We start from the raw sequence: 21,481 nt of genomic DNA, 5'->3' as shown, positions 1-21,481 counted from the left end.
CCTGCTCACTTCCCTCCTGCCTAACATCACCATCCCGGGCAGCTGATTCATCTTCACCTGCCGAGGCTTATTACTGCCCTTCTTCAGAGACAGGCTTCCCCTGCTGGAGCAACTCTGAACTGCAAGCACAGAAATATGAGTAGATGTTAGCGGAGCGTTATTACAAACAATGACATGGTAAATAATAAAACATTAATCCGATACTGTGATTGTTATAAAGAGATTGCAGAACATCAGGAAATTAAAGTGCGATAAAACAATTGTGTGTCAATAATATCAGTTTATTGATAATTTGTTATATAATATAATATAATATAATATAATATAATATAATATAATATAATATAATATAAAATAATATAATATAATATAAAATAATATAATATAATATCATACAATACAATATGATATAATATAATATAATATAATATAAAATAATATAATATAATGTATTGTAATATAATATAATATATTGTAATATAATATCATACAATACAATATGATATAATATAATATAACATAAAATAATATAATATATTGTAATATAATATAATATAAATAAAAATAATATAATATAATATAATATATTGTAACATAATATAATAAAATATATTGTAATATAATATCATACAATACAATACAATATGATATAATATAATATAAAATAATATAATACATTGTAATATAATATAATATATTGTAATATAATATCATACAATACAATATAATATAATATAATATAATATAATATAATATAATATAATATAATATAATATAATATAATATAATATATCATACAATACAATACCATACAATACAATACAATACAATACCATCTCATTTCATATTATTTACACACCTCTAGGAGGAACTTCTGCAATTGTGGAGGAACTATTTTGGCTTCTGGATGTGGTTTCTCTTGTCGCGTTGTGCTCAGAAACTCTGCGCTTTTTCTTGGGTTGCATATCAATTAGGTCATCCTCCAGCCAATCATCTGCCAGATACTGGTCCTCTGGAACCAGCGCTGCTCTGCTATTGGCCGACACCGCTGGCGTGCTGGTAAAGGCTGGGTCTGATAGGCTCTGAGAGAAGAGGCGGGACTTGGCACTGCCCAGGTTCTGCATGGCCTTCTGGTACTCCAGTCTGCCGGATTTTGACTGCGGGGGTACTGTTGTTTCTTTGATCCCATATTCAGAGGGCAATTCCTGACTGGATGGGACCTCTTGTGGAGACTGTGCAGGTGGGGAACGCGGTCTCGACCGAACAGGACGCAGAGGACTGAGTGAACAATCTGAGTCGGGATTATCCGAAGAACTGCTATCATCCTAAAACAGTAACAACATTATAAAATTATATTAACAGATGAGGTAAATATTTGATTACACTTCATACATTTGTGCCCCTGGTTTTTAAAGGGATAGTTCACCCCAAAATGAACATTTTGTCATCATTTACTCATCCTTCACTTGTTCAAATCCAGTTAGATTTGTTTTACACAAAGGTACATATTTTGAAAATGCTGGAAAGCTACAACCATTGACTTTCATAGTAAACATTAGCCCCTTTTATACAGTGATACCGTGAAAATTTCCAGAACAACTTTACTGGAAGCTTAAAAAAAAAGCACCGTTCACACAGGACGTTTAAAAATTTTTCCAGAAAAGACCACTCACACATTCATTCCAAAATACTGGTAAATTCTCACATCATTAACCAGAAATGAGCTCTAAACGGCTGCGCTTGTATTTGTAAACATTTGACTACATTACAAACTCTGTGGATAGATCAGTATTGTGAACAACTTCGATGAAAATATAGAGGAACACTTTCACATGTCGAGATGTACATGATGTGTGTGTGTGCTGGCGCTCACAGGCTGCTTCACGGGCACACGCGACGCATCAAGCAACTGAAGGAAGTAGAGCTTGAAGGTAAACAAACAACAGCTTATTATGAGCATCTTTTCGATAATTATTTACACCGTAGGCTTTAAGAAGGAACTTATAAACGTCATCTGACTAACATCTAGCAGCTAAATGTGTCTGAAAAAATATTCAAAGGCTTTTATTTTCATAAACCGCACCGACGTGAATGCGTCTGACTGTTCTGATTGGCTAAAGTAGACGTCTCACGTCAGCATGTTCTAGACGTGCACGCGCTTTTTCCTTCTTCCTTCAGCGTTTACACAGAGCAGCATTCCGGCAAATTACTGGTAATGTTACAACTTCGCTTTCCGGAAAATTTACTGGTAGTTTCAAAAAGGGCCTGTTTACATATACAGACCTTTCCAGAAAATTGCAGGTAATTATATATTATATAAAAGAGTTTGGACACCTAATGTCTTTAAAAATAGAAAGATAATATATTTAAATTTAAATAAGTTACAGCAAAAAGAAATTTAAACTACACAATTTCAACATTTTTTTGTGCTTCTCTTGATTTTTCCTGTTTATTAACATTTTATTTAATATTTTCTCCAGCATGCTAATTTGTGTGTACTCATTTTTGGACTGCTCTTTTGTTAGATTCTAAGGTTCCAGTCTTTATTTATACTGTATATAAAATCCTATCAGTAAAAAGACAATTTTGGTTATTCAGTGTTCATATTTCTGCTCATTATTCAACTTATGCAAATAAGTTCATATCTAATTTGATAATGCCTCATTTGCATATTTAAATATATAATTTTAGAAAAAAAATGTTTTAGAAAATCAACCTTACCCCATACAGAACATCTACTTCCATTCCCCGTGGCCGACGGGTTGAAGCAGATGTGCTTCTGTGTTTGGGTGCCGAGTCTTTAGAAGTCGGGACGGTTGCAGCGGGACGTGTGATTGGTGGAGGTGATGGTGGTGACTCTCGCAGCAGGGGCTCTGAATACTCCGCATCAAACAGCTGACTGTCCTGAAGCTCCTTCTGCTGCCGTGGAGCCGCACACACAACTGAGACTACAGGAGAATAAGACAAGGATGCTTTAAAGGGGACCTATTATGCAAAAATCACTTTAATAAGGGGTTTAAGCACAGTTGTGTGGCAACAGTCTGTGAATATAAACAGCTTCTAATGGTAAAAATGAATTCTGTTTTTTCATAGTCAGACTTCTTTGATGAACACTCTGGATTTAGTTTGGTAATGCATATGTATATGGCAATGTTGATGTTGTTGGTCTTGGCGGTATAGACCTGCTACGCTGCTGCTGCTTTGATTATTATAGCAGAGCAGGTACCGAGACCTGCTACTACACAGACATACCGTCTGAGAAAATAACATGCTGCTGCTGCAAACATAATATATATGTAATCCCCATAGCAGATCTAAACACAGGTGGAGCTGGGGTGGAGGAGGGTCTCCAAAAACGAGAAGCAGCATAACAGTGAAAAACGATGTGGAGCATTTAAACTGATAAGGTGCCAGTTCATTTGCTGCCGAGGTGACAGCAACCAATCACCTGCACCATGTAGTTAATGACGCAGGAGATTAGGTGAACATATTAGCATGCGCACGGATAGAGATTCATGGCAGAAATTTCACTTAATAAAAACAGCCTGCAGAAACACTTTGATTGACCTTCATCAGAGGGGGAAAGCCCTGCCCATTAGTGACAATCTCTCCCTCATTAGCATAAATAGCCCTGAGTGAGATGCAGCCGTCTGCCATTATAGTTTCACCTGCTGAAGATAATATCAGTGACTAAGGCATTCTAAATGTGGAGTTTTAGGATGCACAAATGAACATAGTAGTAACCAGACTACCTTATTTTGAGACACTTCTTTAACACTTTCAGTTTTGCACAGAGAAAACACTAAATGTCTGAATCTGCCACTATGCTGATACAGGCATTTGTAGCTCCGCCCTCTTTTGAAAAGAGCACAGTCTCATTCGAATTTAAAGCGACCACCAAAGCGGCCTAAAAGGGTCAGTTTCAAAGAGTTATAAAATATTATTTGCGTGATATTTTGAGCTGAAACTTCACATACATACTTTAGAGACATCAGAGACTTATTTTACATCTTGTAAACAGGTTCATAATAGGTTCCCTTTAAATATTCTACAATCTAGTTAGCATAAAGATCTGACAAATTTAAGATTATTAGCATCATCCCTAGGCTTATAGCTGTATCAAATGTTCTTGTTTTGATTAACTGCTGAAGTCTTTATATTGCAGTATTAGCACACAATATTGACCTAAAGAACAAAAAAAGCAACTTTAACAGTTATAACAACAAACAAAACTTATATTACTTGCCATATTGTTTTATTTATATACACGTTCAGAGTAAATACATGTTTCACTAATTTCAATTGCAAGTACAATAGGTAGCCCTTTACAATAAAGTCTCATTAGTAAATGTTAGTTAATAAATTAAAATCAACAGTGAAAAAAAGTTATTATTTTTAAAAATACGACAAAAAAATTTTGTAGCTATTAAATGTATTTATTTATTAAAATTATTAAATTATAACTGTTTTAACACGTTGTTAGGCATTAACTGAGACAATAACCTTACCTAAGATTAGTTGCGTTAAATAAACTTATGTTAACAAATTAGGCCTTCAATTTTGGGTCAAGCATGTCGTGAAAGTGTATGTGAATGTAGCTCCCGAACACTTTTCTGATTTTCTGATTTACGATATATTATAGCTGAATACCCGAGTAGCTGAATCTTTGTGAAACTACGTTGAACAACAATGACAAACTGAAAGCAACATAGTTCTAATATTATATTATATTAGATTATTGAAAATTTATCGGCCAAAAATATGTTATGGCATTTAATAGACCCTCTAATTTGTGTGGCTTTAGCCATTGTTGGGGTACTCTTTTAAATCTGGAAGCATTAACAACTTATCAGATTTTGGTTCTAAACAAGAGAAAATTAATTTTCAAATACATTTAAAATATGTAAGCAAGATGTCATAATACATAACCGTTTTGTGTGCTCACCGTCTCCAGACAGAGCTCTCTTGATGAGCTTCTCAGTCTCCAAACACTCCTGCTTGGTCTCTGGATCCAGCTGTCCACTGTAAGTCTTAAACCACTGACGGAGAGTGTCCAGAGGAGTGTGACCCTATACACAGAGCTCACGTTAGACACACCAAAGACAATCAGCAAAGAAAGAAGGGAAATTCAAATATTTATTTCAGCTCAGAATTCTGACTTCAGAACTTGGAAATGCGCCGTTATAACTGAGAATTCTGACTTTAGACCTTGGATTTGCAACATTATAACTTAAAATTACGACTTTAGAATGTGAAATTGCGACATTTTAACTCAGAATTCTGACTTTACAACTTGTAATTGCGACGTTATAACTCGGAATTCTGACTTTACAACTTGAAATTGCGACGTTATAACTCGGAATTCCAACTTTAGAACTTGGAATTGCGACGGTATAACTCTGAATTCCTATATAACTTGGATTTTTTTTACATTATAACTGAGAATTTTGACTTTAGAACTTGGAATTGCGACGTAATAAGAATTTTGACTTTATATCTTACCTTGCTATTGCGAACAGTGACTGACGCTCCTCTCAGCACCAGCAGTCGAGCAACACTGAAGTGTCCGCAGTTTAGCGTGTCATGCAAAGGTGTGATTCCTCCACACTCTCGACCCCCAGGGTCATTTACATTTGCTCCGCGGTCCAGCAGGAATGCTACGATCTCTGAAAGAAACAGATTTCAGCCTCTATTATACCCTACACACGATTAAACTATATTATGTCAAGTACCATGACATTTCCTATGCTTTTATATATTAAGACAAAATTTTAAAATACAACAAAAAATTTAAGAGTTTATAATGAAGACATTTTTTTTTATCACTAAATTAATAAAATTATATAATATTCCAAATAATTACAGATTTCAGTCTCACTGAGGAGATACGCATGTCTTGGAGATTTCAAGAAAAAAAGGTTAAACTGCAGTACCTTGATGGCCGTAGTTACAGGATTCATGTAGAGGAGTCCAACCGCAGTAATCCCTTACGTTAACCGGGTGACCCTGTCAAGGAACATGACACTTAATACATCACCTGAAGAGTATAAACATCAATCAAAAACTTCCTTAAAGAGCTAATAAAGTATTGTTTCTTGTCCAAATTTTAAAAAATAAATAAAAATCATGCACCATTTTTAACAAAAGTGAAAGTTTGTTTTGTTAAAAAAAAAAGCGAGTTTCAACTTTAAACAAGCTAAATAATCTGCCAGTGACGAAACCATTTTTTAAAGGGAACCCTGGGTATCAAAACATGTATAGTTTAATATAAATGTAAATGATGCCTCATTATGAAATATGTAGAAAAAAAACATGACATATTTACGTTATAAAAAAAAAACACATTTATTTTAGGCCAAGGGCACCGTCATTGTTTTCGATGAAGTAAGTCAGATCAATTCCCACTATAAACGTACAAAAACTAGTGATACTAAATGTTCCTTCTATGCCACAAATTACCTTTTATTCAGTGTTTGGTATAATGATATAAGTTACTTATAATGTTAATGTTGTTTTCCTGTGTTTACATAGATGAATATGGCCACGGTGTAAATACACAGTATAGCTAGAGCTTATTGGCACATTATATCATCATAATAACCCATTATTGTTGCCTTCTGTGATTTCTTGAAAATAAATAGCAAAAAATAACACAACTGGAATAACTACAGCAGTTTCCATCGTCAATGTCATATAAGAGCTTGTGACAACATACGATCACGTGTGCGGGTGTTATAGTAGAGTCCCATTTCTCAAGGATGAACTTGAAAGGGAAGGGGTAGTGGTAAAAAAGGAGAATTGGGCCTTAATATATAAGAGAATGAGTTTAATTCACATAAATACTCGATTGGATCATTTTCAAAATAGTTTTTTTGTAGTAGCAAAATAGTAGCACAAATTTGTAATAGAAACGCATACCTTGGGGTAAAAGTCAAGCTCACCTGTTCAATGAGGTACTGAACCTGCTTTAGGTTTCCCTCTATACAGGCCCTGTGGAGGACAGTCTCACCCTTCTCATTCCGTCTGTTCCACTGCGCAGACAACATCAAACAAAGAAGATGACCAAATAACAACACAGAGAATGATGAAGCACAACATGAAGCACATGTCTTACCCTCTGAGTCTTCCTCCTGCCTGTGACCATCTTATCATAACCTTCCAGATCCTCATCTGCACAAACAGAGCATTCACTCACTCAGACAGAATACAACATCCTAGTCACACGCATGATTATGTATCTTTTAATTTAAAATAAAATGGACCAGCAAATCTCATTAAATGACGAAATTTCATCATTAAAATACCACATTATGTACATTTTCTTAATTATAAGAAAAATACTTAGAAGTGTACTATTACTATTTTTATACTTATATAACAGCTATTATACTTAAGCATACAATAAACTAATATATTTGATTTATTCTATATTATATTATACTAAATTATATTATAAAATAATATATTACATTATAATATAATATAATATAATATAATATATAGTTTATACAACAGTTCTGTCTTGTTTTTGAATCTGATTGGCTGATAGCCGTGCAATATTCTGCCAGTAACAGCACTCGTCCAGCCTCTTAACCCTTCACCCTTGTGTATTACTCCGCCCACATACAGACACAAGCAGAGGACACTCTACAATTTGACAAATATTACAGCTATTGGACAACATAATGTGCTTTTGAGGCTTTTGTAGACGAGAATGCAATTGTTTAGATTGCAACTATGCAGTTTATTTATAAGGATAGTGCCTATATTTAAACATTTATAATTTCTGAGAGACAGCGCATCAGTGGCCATTAGCTTGACATACTGAGCAGACCAAAGACAGTTGGAGTTTTCATCCACAAGATGGCGACAGGACTGCATAATAAGCCCATAGAAGATTAAAACAGCATAACTACAGCTGATGAAATCATTATTATACTGGTAAGTGATATTCGAAGTCAATCTCTCTCTTTTCTATGTTGTAGTGCTGTATTTATATCATATAATTGTAGTGTATTGAGTGTGAGATGGGACTCGCATATCAGCCTTATAATCTTAAAATGTGAGCAAAATCACCTGTTTTGTCATCACTTTAGACATTACGCTAGAGAAGCATTCAAATACTAACTCTAAAGTGACATTGGTGAATTAGTAACGGCTTCTGCTGTTCTGACGTCAGCTGCAGATGTGAATAAATGGCGGAAGAAAGCAGTTCCTAATACAAAAGGATTTTTAGAACTCTCCGTGTTTGATTTACTTTTTTCTATATACGATTATGCCGTCAAACTGTTGTATAAATGCAATATCACTCGAGTAGCAGTGGCAAATATCAATGAATCAGAAAATCAGAGAATATTAATATAATATTAGCAAGATTTTATAATATCATAATATATTATATGTGCCATGACACTTATGTGTTTATATATGAAGACAAAATTATAAAAAATATATATATAATATTTGATTTCGAATACATTTATATATTTATTTCAATCTATTCTTATTTTTAATATAATTACATACTTCTTTAGAATTAAAAAAAGTATTATAATAACTTATAAAAATATTATATTAATCCTGAAATAAATAAAACAAATGAAATTAGATACAAAACAAAAAAAAATCATTAAATGAACCTAAATTAAAAAGAAAAACTTAAAGCTATAATTAAATACTTTAAAAACAATTATGCTGCTGAGAAATATTACTAATTGTTGTCTGTATTGTCATTCTGCAAGCTCTTAGTGTGATGCGTGTGTTTGTGTGTGTGTGTGTGTGTGTGTGTGTGTGTGTGTATATATTACCATCCGACTCGGAGTACTGGATGTCACTGTCCTCCAGTGGTTCGCTGTTGTCCACCTCATCCTCCTCATCCTCATCCTCACTTTGGTCCAGCGACAGTCCGTCCCGCTCACAGAGCTCCATCAGCCGGGCCTCAGTGTCGTCACACTGGGAGGATCCGCAGCGCCGCTGGGCCTGAAGCCACACTCTTAACACACGCCTCTGAAAACACACCACATTCACATTCATTTAGCAAACTCTGTCTTACGCAAAACTCCATTAAGACTTGAACGACTGCATAAAAAAATAAAATATTCATTTTCCTACGGCTTAGCACCTTATTTATCAGGGGTCGCCACAGCGGAATAAACCACCAAGTATTCCAGCATATGTTTTACACAACGAATACCCTTCCAGCTGCAACCCAGTACTGAGAAACACCCATACATTCTCACACACATTTATACACTACGCCCAATTTAGTTCATCCAATTCACCTATAACGCATGTGTTTGGACTGTGGGGGAAAGCCATAGGGGGAACAAGCGAACTCCCCACAGAAACGTCTACTAGTCTAATAAGGACTTGAACCAGTGACGTTCTTGCTGTGAGGCAACAGTGCTAACCAATAAGCCGCCATGCCGTCCTATCTAAGAATAGGTAGGAGGAGTAGGGGTGGAAGGGGGGGATTCTTCTAGACAAAGATAACTAAGGTAAAAAATTCTGGTTATTTATAATGTGGTAGGATTCATCTGATTGGTGATTCATGTGTTAGCTAATGCGGGACCAGCTGTGGTCAATCATAAGCAGGTGATTCTCTCGAAATTAGTTTATAAATAAACTTTACAAAGTAATCTTCAGTCAAAGTCTGGGCATTATCTTCAGCATTTTAAGTGGCGATCATTCACTGATGACGTCAGTTTGACAGCTTCAGACACAACATTTATAACCACGCCCCTTTCACCATTAGTTTGCTATGAGGCAATGATGCGCAAAAGAAAGACCCCGCCCCCTACTCAATATTCCGTTTCAGTTAGGAGCACATCAACACACCGAAATAAAAGTCTCAGCAACGTCTCGTTCATACTGACTTTAACAAACCTGTAGTTTATTTAGTCCTGATTTCTCAGCGCAGTTCAGAGCAGAAGCAAAACAGTGATCGAGGGTCTCCATAGACTGGCACATCTCCTCCTGACAAACAGCCATGTTCAACCACGTCTCACACTCCTGAAACGCACAAACAGAAGACACTGTAGTGGAGGATTCAGCAGCATGTGAGGGTGTAACAGGGTTTGTTACCTCTTTAGGGTTTCCCTTCCTCAGCTGTAATTCTTGTCTGTAATGCTCCACGGCCCTGTGATGCTGTCGTAGATCTGTGTAAGTGGCCGCCAGAGAAACATGAATGACGGCTAACTCACGAGCAGGCTTGGCTAAAGCCTCTGCACACGCCAGCTAATACAAAAACACATGAGCAGAGAACTTTAAATATACTCACAATATATGATACATGACTTCAATACGTATTTCAGGGTTCCCACACTTTCATGAACAGCAGATTCAAGGACTTTTAAGGACTTCAAGCACTTTTGTAATTCATACTATGGCTGAATAATATATCGTTTTAGCATCATTATCGCAATGTGTGGATCTGCAATGGTCACATCGCAGCCATTTCAAGTGAATTTAAACCCTTTAAACACAAGAAATTATCAAGTATGCCACTTTAACCCTTTCAGGCTCAAATTAATTTTTAGAAACAGGAAAAATCTGATATTTGGGGAAAATTATCATATGGCGTGATCCTGACTTTTTTTAGAGAGACCTTCACATGCAAGGCGTTCTGGGATGTTGCAGATTTGCAACATTGGCTCAGTGTGGTAATTAGACACTGACGACGACTGAATATGATATGAAAAATAATTTTTTATGTACAACTTTTCGAACAATGTAACACTTTTCGGTGGCAGAACAACAACAAAAACAATATGGGATCCAAATCCAATATCTCAAATCCTCATTGAGTAGGTCATGTTTCCAAGTCACTTTGTCATGTGGTACTCCAAGAAACTTTTTTTTTGTGTGTGTCATCTGGTGAGCAAGTGGGTAAACTGTTTGTTGCAAATGGACAAATAAGTCCTGCAGTGGTACTTCTGAGTAAAAAAACTCATAAAATATGTATCTGGATTAATAAGGTACTTAATTTTTAACTGTTGCAAATCTGCAACACCTGCCTTGAAAGGGTTAACAAAGATTAATTGTGTTTATTTATACAATGAAGACTATACAGTGTTATTTTATATTTAATAATTACATTTCTGTACCTCAGTACTGTTAGAATCCACTGAAAACCATAAAGCGCTGTTAATTTATTTTATTCATTTTTGTTCTGTTCTCTCATCTGTGCTTTAATTTATTTGATATATATTTTTATAATTTTGTACATGTTATGGAGATGCACTCCCCTAAACAAATCATTCCTAAATTAAAATTTTAAAAAATTATTCTGTCCATCAAGTCGAAATTTATTAAATAAAAAATATTGTTAATTTTTAAATACTGATTAAATATTTATTTATTACTTATTATAATGTATTTTCAAGTGAAATTATTAGTCCAGTCATTATTGCTTTTATTACTATTACCAATAATAATAACAACAACAATTAATATTATGCGACTCTGAAGACTGGAGTAATGAAGCTGAAAATTCATCTTTGAAATGACTAGAATAAACTATTAAATTAAATTATTAACTACTTTTGAACAGTTATTTTATAGTGCAATAACATTTCACAATTTTTACTGGATTTGTGATTAAATAAAATCAGCCTTTGTGAGCAGGAGAAGCTTATTTTAAAACATTAAAAAATCAGACTGACCCCAGAATTTTGACCGGTAGTGTGTATACATATCACAATATATATCGCAGAAAAACAAAATATTGCAATGTCATTTCTTTCTAATATTGTGCAGCCTTAATTCATAACCTAGCGTATGTAGCGCCATAAGAGTTCTTACTTATTATTTCATTCATTTATTTTCCTTCGGCTTAGTCCCTTTATACATCAGGTTTCACCACAGCGGAATGAACCCCCAACTTATCCAGCATATGTTTTATAAAGCGGATGCCCTTCTAGCCACAACCCAGTACTGGGAAACATCCATACACACTCATACACTACGGCCAGTTTAGTTAATTCAATTTACCTATAACACATGTCTTTGGATTGTGGGGGAAACCGGAGCACCCGGAGGCGACCCTCTTGCTATGAGGCAAGAACTGAGCCACCGTGTCGCCCCTACTAAACATTTCACTTACACTTAATATTTACATTAAAAAGTGTCATTTTCAAAAATTGACCAAAAAGTCATGTTCAAAGAACTTTAATAAAATATGTTGACTTCAATGCTGCTCATATTCAAATATTGATAAAGTGTGCTTTATTTGTCAGTGTTACTGGACAAGATTTAAATGTAAGATATTTAATTTAAAGAATTTCAGTTCTTCTTTTGATAATTAAGTACAGTTGTTGAAATATAACCATAGACAAGTTAAATTTAAATTGAATTCAAGCACTTTCAAGTACCTGTGTTTGTTTTTAAGTACTTTCCAGGCCTTGAATCCCTGTGTCTGAAATTCAAGTACTATTAAGTACTTTAAGAGGAGTGGGAACTATATTTTGGAATATTAAATTATTTTATTGCTATTTTTATTATTACTATTAATATAATATTTAGTAAATACAATCAATTCATTTTTTGGCACACCAATGCTACTTTATTTAACGCATTTTATGTACAAATACAGTAAAAAAAAAAAAAAGTTAAATTAAACCTATTTTTTATTTTTATACAATTTCACATGTGATTTATTGCTGTGATGCAAAGCTGAAATGTTTCAGCATAAAGTCTACAGTTGTGAGTGTTTCATGATCCTTCAGAAATTCTAATAAATGCTGATTTGATTCCTAAGAATTAAGTATTATTATTAGTAGTAGTAGTAGTACTGGGCAAAGATTGATTGTGATTAACATGTTATGTTATGTCAGGTTATGTTTTAACATAATAGTGTGTGTGTGTGTATTATACATATTTATCATGTTATACACACATATACATAAAAAACATTTTTATTACATAGATATTTAAATGTATTTCTAATTTTTATTATATAAATATATGTTTTATATCTTAACATAAATAAACATTTTCTCAAATATATGCATGGATGTGTGTATTTATATATACATGATAAGTGTGTGTACTGTGTATATTTGTGTCAAAACAAACTTTTTTGGATCAATTGTTTGCCCAGCACTTATTATTCTAAAACTTTAAAACAGTATCAATCAATTTTCAAATGAAACATAATAAAAATAATAATTACATGGATATAATACTTTTATTAAACAAAGATGCATTGAATTGTTTCGATTGACTGTAAATGTATTTATAATGCAAAACACCAACACCTTTTTTATTAAAAAAAATTCTGCTTTTTTAAATAGTACATACTGTACATCAAAGAATCCTGAAAAAGGTTTGACTGAAACCAGAGGCAGCAAAAACATCTTCAACATTGATGATTATAAGAAAAATAATTAACTAGGCATTAGCAATATTTAAAAATAATTAAGCATTAAATCAGAATATAAAGGGCTTTGCGATGCATAAGAGTCAAATGAGGCAGAAAATTCACCTTTGCCAAAACAGGAATAACTTCTAAAATAATTTACAAAAAACATCTAAATAAAATTGTTTTTAAAAAGTTACTGTATTATCAACCAAATAAATTCATCCTTGGTAATCATACAAATTTCGAGCACACAAACACAATTTTGACCCCCAGTGTACAAAAACTGTACAAAAAAAGTAAAACAAGTAAGAAAAACAAGAAAAATAGTATTTGAAAATGCTGTAGATATTCTTACTTGAGTCTGATATGCTTCCAGAGCTTTGCTATAGCAGCCCACTTTACAGTACAGATCTCCCAACTGCTCAGACAGATCCAAAGCCTCATGGGAAAACTTCTGGGTCACTTCTGCTGCCGTCTGCTCCAGCTGACATCCTCTGATCGCTACAAACACACACTCTTCATCAAGTCAAGTCAGAATTATTAGCCCTTCTTAATTCTTAACATTTTTCCCCTAATTTCTGTTTAGCGGAGAGAAGATTTTATCAATACATTTCTAAATGTAATAGTTTTAATAACTCATTTCTAATAACTGATTAATTTTATGTTTTCCAAGATGACAGGACATAATATTTGACTAGATATTTTTCAAGATACTAGTATTCAGCTTAAAGTGACATTTAAAGGCTTAACCAGGGTAATTAAGCAAGTTATTGTATAACGATGGTTTGTTTTGTAAACAATCGAAACAAATATTGCTTAAGAGGGCTAATAATATTGACCTTAAAATGTTTTTTAAAAAATTAAAAACTGTTTTTATTCAAGCTGAAATAAAACAAACAAGACTTTCTCCAGAAGAAAAAATATTATCAGACATACCGTGAAAATTCCCTTGCTCTGTTAAACATCATTTGGGAAATATTTGAAACAGAAACCAAAATAAATCCACAGAAGGGCTAATCATTTTGACTTCAACTGTATACTTTAAATAGTTACCTATACAAATAACCCAAGACTAACTATACAGTACTTTTACACTAAACAGAACAATATTGAGCAATATTTTGTGCAAAATATGTAGTTAAGGTTGAAAAAGTAAGTGATTTGTGATACATACACTTATTGAGTCCTTGTAAGATGGAGTTTAAGAAAAGTGTTCGGTGCATATAGAGAGAGCAGTGTTTCTACGGGTGGTTTGTCAAGGCAACTCACCTGCATCACAAACCACCATTAGAAACACTCTTTATCAGACAGATTGTCAGCTAACGCTGTTACTACAGTGCTTTGACTTAGCATTTTACAACTACAAGCTCTCCATTAAGCTCAGATCAGTGTTCAGATTTAGGCTCTGCAGCTTTAAGAGATAAACCGCTCTTAGATCTCCTGATCTGCTCAAATCTGTCAACTGATGCTGAGTGTCGCTCACAGATCTTCTTAATCTCACCGTGTCTGAAATCTTTCTTGACGGCCTCGCGATCAGAAGGCTGCTGGGAGCCCAGACAGAAGGCTTTCTTCAGAGAACGCCGCGCCGCCGCAAAATCACCAAGATGAAGCAAAATCTAGACACACACACACAAAACAGTGAATAAACACACATTAAGGGAGGACACTGCAGGTACATGGCTCACTTTTTTTGGTACATTTTTTCAGCCTATTGGAAAGAAAACACAAATGGACTTTTATGGCATCTAAACAGTTTGAGTATTCAGTTTTCTATTAACAGTGCATTCAGTCAAAATTATTCGCCCTCCTGTGAATTCTTTTTCAAATATTTCCCAAATGATGTTTAACAGAGCAAGGAATTTTTCACAGTATTTCTGATAATATTTTTTCTTCTGGAGAAAGTCTTATTTGTTTTATTTCGGCTAGAATAAATATAATAGTTTTTGACATTTTAAGGTCAATATTATCAGTCCCCTAATTAACCTAGTTAAGTCTTTAAATTGCAGTACGAGTAAGCTGAATACTAGCATTTTTTAAAATATCTTGTTGAATCAGACACTGTTTGAAAGGTTCTTCTAAAAACTTTTATAAAATGTGGGGCTCTCTCCTTGAATATATGGAAATGTATACTCCCTGCATACTGGATGATAGTTAATTTTGACATTTTTCTCTGCTGTGTGACATCTCATGTGACATCAAGACCAGGCTTTTAGTTTGGTGTATAAACAATTGTTATGGTTGGTTGGCATTTTATTTTATTTTATTTCTTCTGTTGTTGTTGTTTAATTTTTATTTATTTTTTATTTTTTATATAAATATATCTGGGGTTAATACTTGTCATAATCATTTAGATCCTTGTTTACTTCTCTCTCTCTATGTCAAAATGTACAATAATATTATAAATGTGTGATATTTGTAAATTTCTGAAAATTTCTATAAATAAAGTTGGGGGAAAAAAAAAATATATATATATCTTGTTGACTATTATGTACTGTCATCATGGTAAAAATAAAAGAAATCAGTTATTACGCCCCATTCACACGGGGCTTCAGCGTCAACGCTTGACTGAAGGCGTGTCGTAAGCGATCGACATAGCAGCATCAGCCAATGAAATTCAGTCAGCAATAGGCCACTGTCTGAGCTAGTGTATTTGCATACAGCGATCTGATTGGTTGACGCTTCCGTCGGCGGTTAAAAAGTTGAGCTAGTCCCAAGTTCTGCAGCGAGCAATGCCTCTGAAGTGGCGCCGACAGATCCACAATGCAGTTCGGCAACGCCTGACGTCACCCATTCAAAGTGAATGGGAAGCGTTGACGCCGACGCCCCGTGTGAATGGAGTGTTAGGAATTAGTTATTAAAACTCATGTTTAGAAATGTGTTGAAAGTTTTTTGCATTAAAATACATTTAGAGAAAAAATAAGGGGGGGGGGGGGGGGAACGAATAATTCAGAAGGGATAATACTTCTGACTTCAACTGTATTTGCTTTATTTTTTTTTCTTGAACCGAGCCATAAATCAACATTTCAGCTGCACTTGATTACACCAAAATTTGCAGTATTATTTATATCTATATTCTAAAGACTTTTTCCAGAAATGCATGTTTATTAATACTTCACCAGCTTATATAAAACATTGTATATATATTTTTTTGAAGGTGATTGTTTTTTGGAGTAGAGCCTTTGATTTGAATTTGTCCAAAGAAAAGAAACAAGAATTTGGAAACTATCGTCTTCATCTATTGTTCAGATTTTTGTGCAATAATTGTATGCAAATTAGTGCATATTTAATTATACATGCATACAATACAACACTTTTAAGTAAATACATCATTTATTATATATAATTATAATATTTGCAATCATGTAATATAACAATTTTAAAAATAATTTTATAATCCAAAAAATGTTTTGCTATTCTTCATGTAATCAATCGAATGTGGAAGCATGGTGATAAAAGTAATAATGTTTTTTTTACCCAATTTAAACCAATTAACCTTTATTTATTTCACATTTATTTAACTTTTATTTCATAAACTGGGTCAAATAAAGCTGATTGATGTGGATGAAAAGGAAAAGTAATTTCAGCAATACAATTTTTGAACAAGTCAAACTTTCAGCAACACTTTAGTATGTTAGATACATTCAGAATTTCAGTTCAAAACAGATACAGTTCAATTTAATCTATTCGCCTCCAGTGTGAACAGGATAAAAAAATCTTGCCCAAGATGTTAATTATTCAAAAGCGCTGACACATACATGCCCATAACACAAGACCACGCCCCTTTTATCTCCACTATAGTAAGTAGACACGCCCTTTACTGCTAATTGACTGCAAATGTGAACATCAAATGAAATCAAAACTAACTATATTGATTTTGTTAGCTCACATTGATAGTTTTGTGGTGAACAATTCATCTGTGCATGTCATTAAGAAGAAAAACTGTTTGCGTTTGTAATCTAGAATTAAAAGCTCAAAATGTTTGTTTGCAGTTTAATTCTCTGATTACGTCTGTCTGAGGTATTGGGCGTGGCTAACATACTTAACCACACCCTTCCAACTGTCAGCAACAAACAGAAATGGTGAGGAGGAGGAGTCTGTTAGGCTTTAATAACTCCCCAAACCCTTGAACTTTCTGAATGAAATGCCTACTTTAATGCATCCAATCAGCTTGCAGTAGAAAGCACAAGCCACGCCCACTGTTTTATCATTTAATATTCTGTTTCTCTAGAAACTGAGTCACAATAAGAAAAGAAACGGTTGCAGCTTCTGATTCATTCAGACTTTAAGTGTTTTGGATTCAGAGCCAGGAATGCTGACCAACATGCTGCTGTTTGGAGATGTGGATTGATCCTCACCTTGCCGATGCTATGGAAGCACTCGCTTTCACTGAACTTGTCCTTCATTTTACGAGCACATTCTTTGGACTGCTCGAAACAGCGCATGGCACGCGAATGCTGCCCATTTCGGAAGTGAATACTGCCCAGGTTAAAGTTGGCACGATACAGATCTTCTAAAAGGTTGTTCTTCCTGCAAGAAAATAAGTCAGATGTTAGTGTACTGTATAGACCTTTTTCTTGGAACGCAAAATTACCCATTATGCTTTGCATGTATGCGCAAGGAGAATGCGAAGAACTTCCGGTCGGCAGCTGATGTGTGTAAACAGTCACATTTGGACAGCTTTGAAACGATAGTTTTAATCTATTTTACCTGCTTTTATCCTCTTTGAACTAATACTGTTGTCCATCAGCACCATCTCCTGGACTGATCATTTAAAGAAATGCGATCTAATAGGACGGAAAACTGCTGCTGTGAGGCATTTTCCCCTAGTTGTCAGACGGCATCTTCTGCAGTTTAAATGAAGCCTTGTCATCGCTAAAGTCAACATTTTCTCTATTTCAAATATATAACCACCCCAAACAAATGTAGTTCACCAAAATGTTTGACACACACACGTAGCCTGTACTGTGCCACTGACACACAGATTTAATAACTGTGACAAAGTGAAAACATAGGCTAGTGTCATTTCGAAATGACAGAAAAACACAAACCGTGGTAAAAACAACTCACAAAATAAAACACAAACGGCTCGCGATTAGAATAAACAGCACATCAGCCAGCAGAGTATCAATAACAGACTTTTATTGGTCATTTTTGTAAATTGCACGACTTTCATTCCTGTTAAGTTTCATGCCAACTCTGGTTTGCTCTCTCACTTTCTCTCTCTGTGTGTGTGTGTGTGTGTGTGTGTGTGTGTGTGTGTGTGTGTGTGTGTGTGTGTGTGTGTGTGTGTGTGTGTGTGTGTGTGTGTGTGTGTTCAAGAGCCGCTGAGCTAACAGCTGACAGGCCGGGAACGCACAAACACACTGTATTTCTGACGGCAGACACGTGAACTAGGAGAACGTTTTTCTCGTATTTCTGACGTGCCTAAACCACATGTGACAGATTATAACGGCTTTAACAGACACATTTCTAAGTTGTGTGTCACAAAAAAAACATCTGTTATCCATTAAAAACGTTATTGAAACCCATTTTCGGAGCGCAATTACCAGTAGTACACGCTGTAAACGGAAGTTTTTAGCATTCTACCGGAAGACGCTGGTCGCTATGGCGCCCTCCATGCAGCAGCCATGAAAAAGGTCTATAGTATGAAACTAAGTATGCAATTTCGGACACAGCCTTAGTGATTCTATGCTCTTTGCTGCCGTCAGCATTTTTTCATGCCTTTATGATGTTCACATTCTAATAAAAAATAAATAATAATGATAATTTACATTTGAAATCAACAAATTACACCTTTAAAAAAAATTTACTACAACACAAATATAATCAGGAAGTATGCTAGGTATATTATTTATTCATATGATTTTCATATTACTATTAGCTTTATAAAATGTTAGTGTATCACAGTTTTCCTAAAAATATGAATATAGAAAATGTATTCATTTATAGATTCATTTTCCTTCGACTTAGTTCCTTATTTATTAGGGGAGCCACAGTGGCATGATCCGCCAACTATTTCAGCATATGTTTTACGCAGCAGATCCCCTTGCCTGTCTAGCCGCAACCGATTACTGGGAAACACCCAAACCGGACTGTGGGAGGAAACCCATGCCAACATGCAAACTCCACACAGAAATGGCCAAACATATACTCAAACCTTCTTGCTGTGAGGCAATTAACTGAGCCACCATGAAAAATCTCCTTCCTCTGCTGAACACTAAAGAAGAAACCAGTACCCATTGACTTCCCCAGTAAGTTTTTTCCTACTATGGAAGTCAATGGTTTCCAACATTCTTTAATAAAGCTTCTTGTGTTCAGCAGAAAGAAAAAGAAACTCAAATCTTTAGCACCACTTGAGTGTGATTAAATCTTCATCTGTGGGTGAAAAATCCCTTTAACATTAAATTCTAAAATATTCTAAAAACTGGACCGACAGTGCTTATATCGTGCCAAAAGTTCCTTACTCTGCGATGTAGATGCTCTGTCGAATGAGGTCACTGCAGCGCTGCGGCTCCTTCATGCCATCATACACACAGCCCAGATTGAGCAGCAGACGAGCCTTCATTTCACTGATCTCTCGAGGGGAGACAGTACCTGCAGAAACACATCACATGGAGGAAGGGAAACGATTATACAACAAACAACCAGATCATTATTAAAATCCAATGTTGTGCTTGTTACATGAACTAATGATATTTAACTTAAATAACATTAATTACTTCACCAAAGATTACTTAATACCATAATCAATGTATTACTAACAGTTTGTTTGTGTTGGTAAATAAATTAACTAACACTAATGGGCCATTATTAAAGCTTTACCCCTTTTTCCTATGTCCCATAATGCATTTCTTGAATAATGAGAGTAAGTTCTAGTAAACTGTAAACACTGAGTGAATTTTTTATTCATGTTGTTATTATTCTCCTCATAATGCATCCACCAAATATTAAAAAGAAAATTATTAGGATTAACAAATTACTTTCTGCAGACCACGAATGACCTTAAAAAACTCATAAGACTTTCTGCAGCAATATTCCAGAAGTATATTGAATATTACTGTACTCTAGGACGTAAAAAATAGAAAAACAAAATAGTGAACTCAAAGGAGCTTTGGCCACAGATATGCTTGTGATACTAATGTCATGTTAAAATACCAAGTATATTGTTACACTATATAAAAAATGTAGGGTTACACACAACACAATTCATTCATGTTGCCCCAACACAAATCGATTAAATTGACCGAACAAATTTAAGAGGATTGAACATAAAACAAGTTGTCCAAAAAAAAATATTTCAACAAGTTACTTTTTTGGAGTGTGTATTCATGCCAGATAAAAAAAAACAAAGCACAAAGCTAAATATGTTTCTCACTCAATTTTTACTATGCAGTATGTATGGGTTATTTGTAGAGCAAACTTATGGGTTCCAGCTCTTAGCCAAATATCCAATTCTCTGACTTTTACTGACTAAAAAGCTGAATTTCCATGGCCTATAATAAAAAGAAAAACAGAGCAGTTATGCTTTTAAATGATTCTAAATAGCTTGAATATAATTTTTCATTAACTTAACAGCAGTTATGAGAGCACCAATGCATAACTCACTTTACACTTCACACTGTCTAAGACCCAGTCTTTAGAGTGGTCATTTTAAGCTCTTCAAATGTCCTTTCAAATTTTCCCCAAGTTAACATAGCTTGAAGACTGCATATGATTTAATTGAATTCCATACGACAAGTAGGAAAAGAAAAAAAATAGCCACAGAAAACATAGCCTAGCCGTAACAATAGGCAAAACGAGTGAAACTATGCAATAAGAAACAAGATATGTGTAGAGAATTTACATTTTGTTTAAATGAAAACAAATATCCTCCTGGAGAGGAAGATCCGGTCGATGGTTGAACCTAGAATCCAGGAGGAACAATGCAGTTTTCGTCCAGAATGTGGTACACTGGACCAGCTCTATACAGTGGCGGAGCGGACGTGCACGCACCGCGGGGGGGCCCCGCGTCGTCGCGATTTACAATAATTGTAAATTCGGTAACCGCAATAATCAAACTCTTGGGAACAACTGTGGTCGGAACCAAAGTTCACAGGTCTGTGTTCTCTGAACACCTCTCAT

At 34.6% G+C, this 21,481-nt stretch overlaps 1 protein-coding gene across 2 annotated transcripts in view; it reads right to left on the bottom strand.

Moving 5' to 3' along the window:
- Positions 1 to 21,481, bottom strand: part of tonsl (tonsoku-like, DNA repair protein) — a 63,362-nt gene that overhangs the window by 35,392 nt on the left and 6,489 nt on the right. For both annotated transcript variants that reach the window (XR_015512535.1, NM_001111148.1), the window contains 15 exon segments: positions 19,825 to 19,954; positions 17,716 to 17,887; positions 14,862 to 14,976; positions 13,716 to 13,861; positions 10,084 to 10,236; positions 9,886 to 10,011; positions 8,808 to 9,006; positions 7,115 to 7,170; positions 6,942 to 7,031; positions 5,934 to 6,006; positions 5,503 to 5,666; positions 4,946 to 5,069; positions 2,722 to 2,948; positions 860 to 1,325; positions 1 to 119 (listed from right to left, as the gene is read on the bottom strand). The exon segment at positions 1 to 119 is cut by the window's left edge and continues 72 nt beyond it. Coding sequence is in view for 1 of the 2 variants with exons in the window: in NM_001111148.1 (NP_001104618.1) it covers positions 1 to 119; positions 860 to 1,325; positions 2,722 to 2,948; positions 4,946 to 5,069; positions 5,503 to 5,666; positions 5,934 to 6,006; positions 6,942 to 7,031; positions 7,115 to 7,170; positions 8,808 to 9,006; positions 9,886 to 10,011; positions 10,084 to 10,236; positions 13,716 to 13,861; positions 14,862 to 14,976; positions 17,716 to 17,887; positions 19,825 to 19,954 (2,360 nt within the window). In the remaining variant the exon portion in view is untranslated.

This window comes from Danio rerio, chromosome 17 (assembly GCF_052040795.2).
Source record: "Danio rerio strain M-AB ecotype USA chromosome 17, GRCz13ab, whole genome shotgun sequence".
Classification (NCBI taxonomy): Eukaryota; Metazoa; Chordata; class Actinopteri; order Cypriniformes; family Danionidae; genus Danio; species Danio rerio.
Note: the sequence above shows the minus strand (reverse complement) of the source record. Positions and strands in the feature narration are given on the sequence as shown.